General features: G+C 44.2%; 1 protein-coding gene across 3 annotated transcripts in view; it reads left to right on the forward strand.

The window, feature by feature from the left end:
- The window catches only part of GINM1 (glycosylated integral membrane protein 1), a 43,353-nt gene that overhangs the window by 12,563 nt on the left and 18,566 nt on the right, over positions 1-12,224 (forward strand). For all 3 annotated transcript variants that reach the window (XM_074948594.1, XM_074948592.1, XM_074948595.1), the window contains exons 2-3: positions 8,533-8,592; positions 8,780-8,876. In XM_074948594.1, the coding sequence (XP_074804695.1) occupies positions 8,533-8,592; positions 8,780-8,876 (157 nt within the window). The remainder of the gene's footprint in view (positions 1-8,532; positions 8,593-8,779; positions 8,877-12,224) is intronic.

Raw genomic sequence — 12,224 nt, forward strand, 5'->3', positions numbered from 1 at the left:
TCCACGCATTGAGACCCTGCAATTCTGCCTGTCTAACTGGCCCTGCGCGTGGAACTGGAAGCATTTCAGAGAATACTACCATGGAGGTCCTGGACTTCAATCTCTTACCTAGCAGCCTAAATTTGGCCTCCAGGACCTCTCACCTATCCTTCTCTATGTCATTGGTACCTACATGTAGCACGACCACCAGCTCCTCCCCAGCACTACATATAAGTCTACCTAGATGTCTCGAGAGAGCCACAAGCTTTGCACCAAGCAGGCAAGTCACCGTGCGGGTCTCCCGGTCATTGCAAACCCAACTATCTATGTTTCTAAAAATTGAATCGCCCATTACTAATACTTGTCTATTCCTAATAACTGGAGTTTCCTCCCCTAGAGAGGAATCCTCAGTGTGAGCGGATACCACAACATCATCTGGAAGGAGGGTCCCAACTATGGGATCATTTCCTTCTGCTCCAGTTGGTTGTTTTCTTTCCCTGAGACTTTCATCCTGTTCAACAGCACAGAGGCTGTCAGACCGGGGATGGGACCAAACCCACCTCAGCAATCTCAGACCCAGGGTCTCTGGTCCCAGGAAGAACTCTCCCTGCATATAAACATCAGGGAACTCAGGGCAATATGCCTGGCCTGCCAGGTGTTTCTTCCCCAGCTGTCGGGCAGTCTTGTGCAGGTCTTGATGGACAACATGGCCTTGATGTTTTACGTCAACAAGCAAGGGGGAGCTTGCTCCTCAGCCCTGACTGTGGGCCTTCTGTGTGAACCATGACATCCATCTCAAGGCGGCACACCTCCCAGAACAGCAGAATACACTGGCAGATCACCTCAGCAGGTCCTTTTCCTCTTGCCACAAGAGGTTTCTTCACCCAGAGGCTGTCAGTGTTAACTTCCAGAAGTGGGGAACTCCCCAAGTGGACCCGTTCACCACCAGACAGAACAGAAAAGGCAAATGGTTCTGTTCAGTGCATGGGCTCAGCAAGGGCTCTGTGTCCAATGCCTTCCTGTTCTCGTGGGCGAGTGGACTGATGTACGCCTTCCTGCCAATCCCCCTTGGTTCACAAGGTCCTCTTAAACTTTCACCTTGTCCCTCTTGATCTTATCTTGATAGCTCTGGCGTGGCCACATCAGTATTGGTTTGAAACACTTCTGGACCTCTCACTGGCAACTCCATTGGAGCTGCAACCACGTTCAGACTTGATTTCACAAGACCAAGACCAGTTGCTTCACCCAAACCTTGCCTCTCTATACCTGACGGCATGGCTTCTGCATGACTGAACCCCAAAAAGCAGGTCCAGCAAGTTTTGCTATGTAGCAGGAAGCCCTCCACCAGGGCTACCTACCTAAGTGGAAGCGTTTCACTTGTTGGGCCTCAGAATGGAATCTTTCTCCATCTTGGTCTTCTCTGCAGTCCATTTCGGATTACTTGCTCCATCTGAAGCACCAGGATCTGGCACTGTCATCGTTCAAGGTTCACTTGTCAGTCATCTCGGCCTTCCATCCTCCAGTCCAAGGCAGATCAGTCTTTTCCCACGAGATGACGATCAGGTTCCTCAAGGGTTTAGAAAGACACTACTCACAAGTCCATGAACCAATTTCCCCCATGGGACTTAACCCTGGTCCTGTCAAGGCTCGCTGCGCTCCCCTTTGAGCTGTTGGCATCCTGTTCTCTACTGCTTCTCTCATGGAAGGTCGCTTTCCTAATGGTGATTACGTCAGCCAGAAGGGTCTCCGAAATCAAAGCCCCTGACTTCAGAACCCCCTTATACGGTGTTCTTCAAGGACAAGGTCAGCTGTACCCCCAACCACCCTTCCTACCAAAGGTGGTGTTGCAGTTCAATAACAATCAGGACTCTTCTTTCCAAAGCCTCACAGCACCAATGAGGAACATTGGCTAAATACTTTAGAGTGGGGTGGCCAAACTTACTGACATGCCGAGCTGCTTATGATAATCTTCAGACGTTTGAGAGATGGGCATGCCAACTGTGGCTCAAGGCTTCAGTCCTGTGAGGTGTGCCAGCTGTGGCTCGGGGCTTCAGTCCCGCTCCTGCTGAAGCCCTAAGCCCCACCAGATGCCTCCTGCAGAAGCCTTAAGCTCCCCCCACCCCAGACTGGAAGTGGAGAATGGGGTGGGAGTGTGGGGGAGACTCGGTGAGCTGCACTTTCACTATAAAAGAGCCGCATGTGGCTCGTGAGCCGCACTTTGGCCACCCCTGCTTTAGATGTTAGACGGGCCCTGGCCTTCTGTTTTGAAAGGATGAAGCCCTTCTGCAAGTCTGTGCAGCTTTTCGTAGCTGTGGTGGACAGAATGAAAGGACTACCGGTGTCGTCCTAAAGAATATCACCCTGGATCACTGCCTGCATCTGAGCTAGTTACAAGCAGGTGAAGGTCTCATTCCACAAAGGGCCCAGGCTTCATCAGCAGTGTTCTTTGTGCAGATACCAATCCAGGACATCTGCAGGGCCACGACGTGGTTGTTGATTCATATCTTCACATCCCACTATGCCATCACCTAACAGGCCTGTGACCATGCCAATTTCAGTAGAGCAGTGTTGCGATCAGCACGTCCATGAACTCTGATCCCACCTCCAGGGATACTGCTTGTGAGTCACCTAGCATGGAATCGACAAGAGCAAGCACTCCCAGGAAAAAAAATGGTTCCTAACCTTTCGTAACTGTTCTTCAAGATATGTTGCTCATATCCATTCCATGACCTGCCCTCCTGCTCCACTCTTGGAGTTTCCAGCAAGAAGGAACTGAGAAGGCACAGAGCCGGCAATGCCCTTTATACCAACGCAGGAGCACCGGGGGCACCGTGGCAGGCCCTATGGATCCCACTGAGGGAAAAATCTCTGGCATCTGTGTGTGGCACACGCATCCCTAGCATGGAATGGGCATGAGCAGCACATCTCAAAGAACAACAGTTACGAAAGATCAGTAACTGGTTTTTTTTTTTTTCTTTGATAAATTTTTCGGGGGCAGACAAGCCAATTATGGATATGGGGAGGAACAAAAAAAGTCAAACTGTGAAGGAACAAAATATGGACACCGTGTAGAATCAAGCACATGCACAATGCTGGCGGAGTGTCACCTTGCTTATTAGGCTCAGAGACACTGCCAAACAATTGATCACAATGGATTATATGGATTTTCCATGGGTGGAGGGAAATGACAGGGTAGGCAGTCCCAAACCCCTGGATAGGTCTAGCAGCAAGACAAGATAGGCACTGTAGCCAATGGTCAAAAGGTTACATAATGTCTCCGCCCATGGTTTCAGGTTAATACATGACAATTAGTACCCAAGTGTTTTCCTTTAAACAATATAGAGTGTGTTAGTATAAAATATATATGTTGAATTCTGATTTGGGATCCATAGGAATGAAGTAGCTCCCCTGATTGTCTGACAGGTACACACCTAGGAATTAAAGCAAAAGGACAAATGAAAAGTATATAGCAATAAAGATAGTCTTTTAGTTGTTCGTTTGTGTTTCTAAGGCAGGCACTGGCAATGGCTTGGGGGAGAGGTGCACATCTGTGAGAGGGAGGATATCATATCTCATACTGACATGTTTGAACCTCTTCCATAAACTCAGGGCTGGTGTGTAGGAAGGCACCTCTTCTACAGAAGAAACAGGGCCCCTTTCATTCATTTGGTCTGTTTGCAACTTTGAGATAAAGCCCCCAATTATAATTTCCACCTGGCTTCTTGCTGACCGAACTTATATTAGCATAAAGCAAGGTTGTCCTTTGTTTGTTCTCCTTCTTAGCTATTGTTCACTGTTTGCTAGGCCTCTGTCTTCTTGACCAAACTCTGGATTTTTGGGCCTTAAAAAGAGCTGACAGAGTCTATATATCAGGTTGTAACATAAACAGCATATGGATTTTGACCCTTCAAACAGTTACTGAGCAGGAGAGTTAGTCCTATCTAGCTATGAACAGACTTGGAACTGAAGGCCCTGAGAATTGGGAATGGGAAGAGCATGATTTCTCTGCTGCCCATGTGGCTCTGCAAGCCATGAACACAGATGTGGCTGTTTTTTTTTTTTTTGCAAGGGCTACAGGCAGATGCGGGTGCGTGTTGTGGCAGACTAAATTGCTCTGACTAGATCAAGAGCTGCAACCTTTTTGATGTTGCACACTTCAAAGCATTTTGAATGTCCAGGCACTATGACTGCAGTCCATAACTTTAGCAGTATATGGACAGGACAACTGATCACTTTCATTTTTTTAAACTACTTAAACATATGCAGTTAAAGTTCCCATTCAAGTGGGCGTTAAGAATATTTTAATTTAGGACTAGATACTATGAGTTTAAAGGATTGAAAGACCTTGAAATACCAAAATAACTAGAGCATAATTCACATTGTAAGCTTGAAATGCTTGGGTTTAGCGCTAGTATTTGAGCACATGTATTTTTCTTTTATGCCTTTGTCATGGGGTGGTCCCCTGAGGATCCTTTCCAGTCTCACTCAGTCACCCGGTCTTCTTCACCACCACTGCACTTTATTATATTCTTTCCACAGGCCACAGCTGGTAGTGTTGTTTACATATATTTAGAGTCCATAACCAGCTTCCCAACTTGTTTCTAGGGAAGGGAACAGTACGAGTAATAGCTAGTCACGTCTACCTCTGCCTTCATTCTGGCTCCCAGAACTTTCTTCCTGTCTGCTCATAAAATCCCAGCTGCTGGGGGTTGCTCCCCCTCAATTAGCCCCTCAGCTGTAGCTCTACTCAGTTAATTGGCACCTTAGGTCAGTTACCTATCTTCCAGTTAAGTCCCAATTAACAAATACTGGTGGGGAGCTGAGTGACAAGGTGTTGAGTTAGGTGAAGACTCAGCATGTCCTGTTATACCCTTTCATTTGCCAATCTAACACTTTTTTGAAACATGAACTTTCCTTCTTCCCTTTTCATTATTTTTGGAACAGTGGCACAGTTTTTTCCCTCAACTCATAATCTAAGTGAGTCATTCTACATCATTCTGTAAAGATTTTTGTATAAATACCTTTTGCATAAATATGTTCAAAATGCACCAGAATCCTAAAAAATGAGGGCGGAATAAGACTGGCTGGAAAACATACCCTGTGGATCATTCAGCGTTACTTGGCAAAACAAAAGAAGTTAGGAAATCACAAGAGGAAGGGAATAGTAATCTCTGCTGTGTAAGGCTGGGAGGTAAAAGATACGATACAGCTCTTAATGCTAAATCAAGAGTTAGATTAAATATATGTTTGTTTTAAGTATTTCTTAATATGAGCCAGATGAGAAGAATGTGTTTAGAGTGAGGGAGCTGGCTGAAAGCCCAGTGGGTTGGGTTCTACAATTTTATTATGAGTCTGATTTACATTGGCAGTAACTGATATTAGTTATGTAAATGAGCTGGTGAGCTTCATCTTTCCTGAATGGTTGTTTCCAGTTCTGGAAATGGTAGACCTCTGCTTCCTGTAACAGACATTGAGGAGCAAATTGGCTTTTGTACATTAGTGGCCAAACTGTTTTCAACCCCATTTTACTTGGGACAAAATATTTGTGGTTGATAGATAAATGAGTCATTTTCCCAGAGAACTGCTATCTCTTGGGCTTTGTGGAGTGTTTATACTTGATTTAAACCTCGTTCCATCCAAATCATTTTCAAATGTGGTTTGGACTGACCAGCATAGATGAGGCAAAATTATTATAATGAGGACCCGCTCAGTAATTGGGGCCCTGTTGTGCAGTGCACACACATGGTAAGACATTCCTTGTCCCATAGAGCTTACAATCTAAATTGTATAAAGCCATTTCCAAAAACCACTTAAGTCTATGTGACCCCAAACTGTCTCTTTTAAAACATGGTTCAAATCCCAATGTAGAGAGGGTCAAAGAGAGCAGAAGTAAAATAGTGATCTGAGGGACTCTGAAATGCTTCTTTAGCTATGAAGTTTGTACAAGAAAATGCAGTCAAAAAGGCTGCACTGAGTTGAGGAAAATGAGTACAGAGAAGAAGGTACCAACAGCAGAAAAAGAAGATACGGCTCTAAGGAAAAGAAAGTTTTCCAGATTATGGCCAGAGCAAAAAGCAGGTTGAAATCAGTTAAGGTTGTATGAAAAGTGAAGTGGGGAAATTAAAAACTACTTTGTCAAGGAGCTTGCTGAGAAAGGGCAGGGTAACAGTGGAACAGTAGTGAGTGTGTGTCAGGTTCGAGGGAGTTGTTTTTCGAAGACCGGAATGAACAGTTACAGGTTTTGGAGCTATTTGGAAAGTACGAGAGACAAATGAGGGGTTGACAGTGCTAGTAAAGTAGCCGTCAGGACAAAGTGACAGGACTGAATGATGAGAAGGGAGGGAGAAGATGTAAGTTTTCTTAGGGACTGGATGATGGTAGGGGGCAATAATGGCATGAATTAAAACAATTTGAGATTGAAATAGGGAAACAAATCCCTTGCATCTGGACAGGGAAAGGATGTGTGGGTGGGGTTAGGGGTTGTGGCATGGGGCAGAAGGTGTGAGGATTACCAGCAACTCAGACAACCAAAATTTTGTCCCATTTAAAGGCAGCGTTATGCTTATTGAAAACTAGACTGGATTGAGCACTAAAAATCATGTAGATTACTTTGCACTGATGTGGAGTGGGAATGGACTAAGTGTCATACTGTATTACCCATTTGTAAAATGTGATGGCCTGTCACAACCTAGGAAATAGCTCTAGCACAAAAAACATCTGCCTACTAAGTATTTCTTCTTCGCAATATGTAATATACATATTAATAGGTTTCAGAGTAGCAGCCATGTTAGTCTGTATTCGCAAAAAGAAAAGGAGTACTTGTGGCACCTTAGAGACTAACAAATTTAGTTGAGCATAAGCTTTCATGAGCTACAGCTCCAATGCATCCGATGAAGTGAGCTATAGCTCACGAAAGCTTATGCTCAAATAAATTTTAGTCTCTAAGGTGCCAGAAGTTCTCCTTTTCTTTATACAGATTAATGTAATACGTATTAAATAAGTACACCATACGTATCACAGTGGTGGCTCCTATGGCTCCTGTCATGTAGGGTTGGCTCCCTGCTCCAGGCATTGTGACCCCTGGGGTTGCAGCACTGCTCAGGTTTGGCCTGGCCCCTGTGGTGAAGGGTTGGCCAGGCCACCTTTGTGTGAGTGGCGTTTCCAGCTGGCGCATGGGGCCACAGCACCACTCACTCAAATTTGGCCCTGCCAGCTCCCTGTCATCATGATGGAGGGATGGCTGGGCTAAACCTGAGCAGCGCTGAGGCTCCCAGCAACAAGTTGTAACACACGAAGTGGGAACTGAGCCCAGACAGCCCTACAGGACTGGAGCCGCAGCTGCAGGGTGAGTGCGGAGTGGGCTCTGCAACTGCCTCTCCCAGGATAGGAAACTCCTCCCCACACTTTGTCTTCCACATGACACATTTTGATGACCCAAGTTTGAGTCATGACCCACAGATTGAGAAATTCCAACATATTAGGTTTTTTCTATCTTCATTTGCTATAATTTAGGGCTCTATCAAATACACGGTCCTTTTTGGTCAATTTCACGGTTATAGGATTATAAAAATAATAAATTTCATGATTTCAGCTATTTAAATCTGAAATTTCATGGTGTTGTAACTGTAGGGGTCCTGACCCAAAAAGGAGTTGTGGGGGGGTCGCAAGGTTATTGTAGGGTGGAGTTGCGGTACTGCCCAGCTGCTCTGCCTTTAGAGCTGGGCAGCTGGAGAGTGGTGGCTGCTGACTGGAGCCCAGCTCTGAAGGCAGAGCCGCCACCAGCAGCAGGAGAGAAGGAAGGATGGCATGGGATGGTGTTGCCACCCTTACTTCTGCGCTGCTGCCTGCAGAGCTGGGCCCTCAGTCAGCAGCCGTCGCTCTCCGGCTGTGCTGCTGCTGGCGGGCTGCTGTCGTCAGAGCTGGGTGCCCGGCTAACAGCTGCTGCTTTCCAGCCACCCAGCTCTGAAGTCAGTGTAGAAATAAAGGTGGCAATACTCCAACCTCCCTAAAATGACCTTGTGACCCCTCCCCCCACAACTCCCTTTTGGGTCAGGATTGCCAATTTGAGAAACGCTGGTCTCCCCCCGTGAAATCTGTATAGTATAAGGTGAAAGCACACAAAAGACCAGATTTCACGGGGGGAGACCAGATTTCACGATCTGTGACACATTTTTCATTGCCGTGAATTTGGTAGGGCCCTTGCTATAATTGAGTCAATTTCAAGCATATTGAGATGTGAAAACATGGCACGTTTTCTTGATCGTCTTTTAAAAAAATATATCACTTTTTTTCACTTAACAGGGAGTGGTAATTGTTCTTTTGTAATTAGTCCTCTTTAAAAATGGATGTGTGGGACAAGTAAGCATATTCCACTAGCTGCACTTTGCCAGACAGTGAGCATAGGGAATGTGCTCACTTGTCCTACATGTCATTTATTCTTCAGTAAAGTACGTGAAAGTAGTTGGTAGACTTAATGTCTTTTGCACTGCAAGACACTTCCATTTTACAGGACTCAATTTATTTTCTCATTACTGTTTTTTTTTTTTTTTTCAGGAAAACATCAGAGTTAATGTTACTATGTTGAAAACCAGTGGGGAACCTCAAGAAGCACAGGTTTGTTTTTGTTTACTCAACATATTAGTAAGTTATGAATCAAACTCTACCTGTGAACATGTGGCTTCCGCAGATGTTATTTCAGTATTTTATACAATAGTGACTCACTAATCTGTTCTTTATTTATGAAACTGAAAATCTGACTGTCTATATTAATATTTTGCCTGCTATCTTTTATTTTTTTAAGGTTGTCTTTAGTATCACCTACAACAGTGGACAGATTTATGTAAATGACTTTGCTATGAAGAGAGGTGTCACCCGGATTAAGTGTCAGACTTTAATATGTGAGTACTGCTCAGTTCTTTATGTGGGATATCTGCTTCCGTGTCCCCTAGGGAAGGACATAATTCATTGCTATGGTGCTCTCTGAAGGTCGGCAATATTTGGAAACAACACGGTTACAGAGTTAGGATGTGTGTAGAATCAACATGAAACAAAATCTGACATCCTCATTTGTTCCCATGTCTCAGTCATGTCCTTGGTATTTACATGGTTTCACCTGAAATACAGACCTTGTGTATATTTTTGAAAGGGGAGGGTTTTGCACTAGTCTGGGTAATGTGAATATGATGATGCAACTCCCCACTGCTAACGGTTGTCTCCCTATGTTGGTAGCACACATCCAAAGAGAGTTTGAGTAGGATAAATAAAGATCAACATAATCCTAATTTCTAAGTATATTTTGCCATTATCAAAAAGAAAAGGAGTACTTGTGGCACCTTGGAGACTAACCAATTTATTTGAGCATAAGCTTTAGCTCACGAAAGCATATGCTCAAATAAATTGGTTAGTCTCTAAGGTGCCACAAGTACTCCTTTTCTTTTTGCGAATACAGACTAACACGGCTGCTACTCTGAATTTTGCCATTATGTCATCCTTCCACATACATTGGGACTGCAGGTTTCTCACATGTAAGATACTGTTGTGTAGGTGTTGCAATCCTGATATTTTATACTGTCTGTAATGGGGGAAGCTGTTGTATCCCCCACTAGTTCAATAAGAACATAAGAATGGCCATACTGGGTCAGACCAAAGGTCCATCCAGTCCAGTATGCTGTCTTCCGACAGTGGCCAGTGCCAGGTTCCCCAGAGGGAATGAACAGAACAGGTAATCATCAAGTGATCCATCCCATCGCCCATTCCCAATTCAAACTGGAAGTGGAAGGGACACGTGCAGTCACTCAAAGAAGGAACAGTTACTAACCTGTTCTGTAAATGTTGTTCTTCGACATGTGTTGCACATGCCTGTTCCCCGACCCAGCAAACATGTCTGTTCTCCTTCCCCTAGTTCAGTGTTGTAGTCTTGCGCAAGGACTGCCAATCAAAAGTGTTTTGATATTTGGATTTGCACAGTGGATTGCGTAATTAATGAAGGTGAGACAATGATGATCATTTGACTGAAGATCCTTTTACGTACAGATTTAATACTTATGGTCAGTCTCAAGGTTGGCTTCTGAGATCATCTGCCCTTTATGATCAGACCTTTACTAATGGCCTTTTAAATTGCTTCTCTAAACTATGACCTCGTCTTTTGAAAACCCAAAGGATGACAAATGAATAACTAAATACTTTCTTTTTGGGGTAGGCAGTAACTCATTACTGTTTGTCTCATGTAGTAAAAGTATGGGCCTACCTTTTTCATCTCTAGTATAGATTATAAAACATTTCAAAGTGTAACCACTTCAGAGGTAATTGACTCAAGAAAAATGCAAGATAAGATTTTATTCACTAATGTAAGGCCTAATCCTGTGAGATGCTGAGCATTCTCAAATTCCGTTTTCTTTCTAATTGTCCAACCCACTAATCTACAGTGCTTTTGAAATTTTACAGATGTGCTATGTAAATCAGAAACTAGGCAAAAATCAGTGATTTGACCCCAGGTCTAGGAACCAGGAACTCTAGAGTTCTGTTCTCAGCTTTGTGACCTTGGCACAAGATTTTTAACCTCTCTACGGGGTTATTGTGAGGTTTAATTAGATAATATTGGTAAAGTTCTTTGAAGATCTAAAGTGCTATAGGATTACTAAGGTCCTCATTCTGATGTCTCTTATGTTATGGTAAAAGCAAATTAACTACACTGATTTTATCTGAGGTCTGAATCAGCCCTAAGTATTCAAGTTCTTGCCCTGGACAGAAGTCTTCGAGTTCTTACTGAGTAGTTCTGTGTTAAGAACTATGCCAAATCCTGCTCAGCACCTCTTAAGCACTTGTAACTCCTATTGAGATCAATGGGTTCAATTTTGCTAAGTGGTGAACGTCTTCAGTTCCCATTAAACTTAATAGAATTCAGGGGACTTAGCATTTAAAGGTTGGGAGGATTGGGAGCTGCAGGTGCTTCGCATCTCTTAGGATTTGGTCCTTTAACTGTATATTCAATATTGTGATTCAGAAAATGTTCAACAAGCTTGTGGGTCCACTGGGAGATACCTATATAAATTTATCTTAATATTTTCTCTTATCTGGCAACAATTTTTTCATAATGCAAGGCATTGCTGCATAAATAAAATCTTTGATATTAAGGGGCTTTACTGTAAGCAGTGAACATTTTAGGGTCTTATTGGGTGATTGAAGACACAAGGCCAAGCACCTTGTGCCTCCCAACACCGAAAAGCTGTGCAGTGCATCAGTGGCCTGGATGTGACATCCAGACCAGCCTCAATTCATATGCCTGACCACCTGCACATCAAAATATCAATGCAAACTTGAACTCCTCATTTCCACAACAAACTGACTTTCACATCTAACACACGCTCACTAGTGGTGGGAGCATGGTATTTGGGGAGGAGGAAGCATTGAGAGAGAGAGGTGGAGGGCTGTTGAGTGTGTGCTCATTGTAGACTTTGAGGTGGTGGGTATGAGGCAGTTGTGGGTAGTAAAGTCATGAGGTTGGCAGGGGGGTATGAGGAGGCAGGAGCAGTGGTGTCTGAACACGGTGGGGAGGGGTTAGCTTGGGCCAAGGATACCCCATTCCCCAATGTGCTGGCGAATCTCTTCCCTGCCTTTGGGCCGAGCATATGCTGTGTGTGGAGAAGGGTAGTGGACATTCTCCTGAAGGCTTTGGTGACTGCTGAGGGGGTAGTGACTCCCTTGGTGGCCACCTGAAGAAGGAAAATGGGGTCTGAGCCAAGCAGGTATCCCCAGGAGGAGAGGGTCGACCTCCTTAAAGAAAGTTTTTACACAAACTCCCGCTGATATTTTTCTAAGTTGTTGAATGAGTGGTTGTTTTGTCTGCAGCATCATCCCTTTGTATTTCTCTAGACAGTTGAGATGGGATGACAACTGAGGTGTAAATGGAGCGAGTCAGTTAGATTGGATGCAGACAAGTTTAGACAGACAGTTGCACCTTTTCTTCCCCTGGTGTGAAATTGCAACTTAAAAATAAGCACATATATTTTCTACACTACCTGTCCCTTTCAGATTTCCCATAGTTATGTGATTAGGTCAGTCAGTGAAAGCATTAGTGCAGACAGGTTGAGAGGCATGCCAGACTTTTAAGCACTGTATCATTTTAGATCTGCTTTGAGTAGGATTAAATAGGACAGCACTGAAAACACCAATGGTGGCTGCTCTACCCTAAAATTCCCAGCGTGGCTGCCACCAATGGTACTGCACCATGGAGAGCAATGATAGAA

Source organism: Natator depressus, chromosome 3 (genome assembly GCF_965152275.1).
Source record: "Natator depressus isolate rNatDep1 chromosome 3, rNatDep2.hap1, whole genome shotgun sequence".
Classification (NCBI taxonomy): domain Eukaryota; kingdom Metazoa; phylum Chordata; order Testudines; family Cheloniidae; genus Natator; species Natator depressus.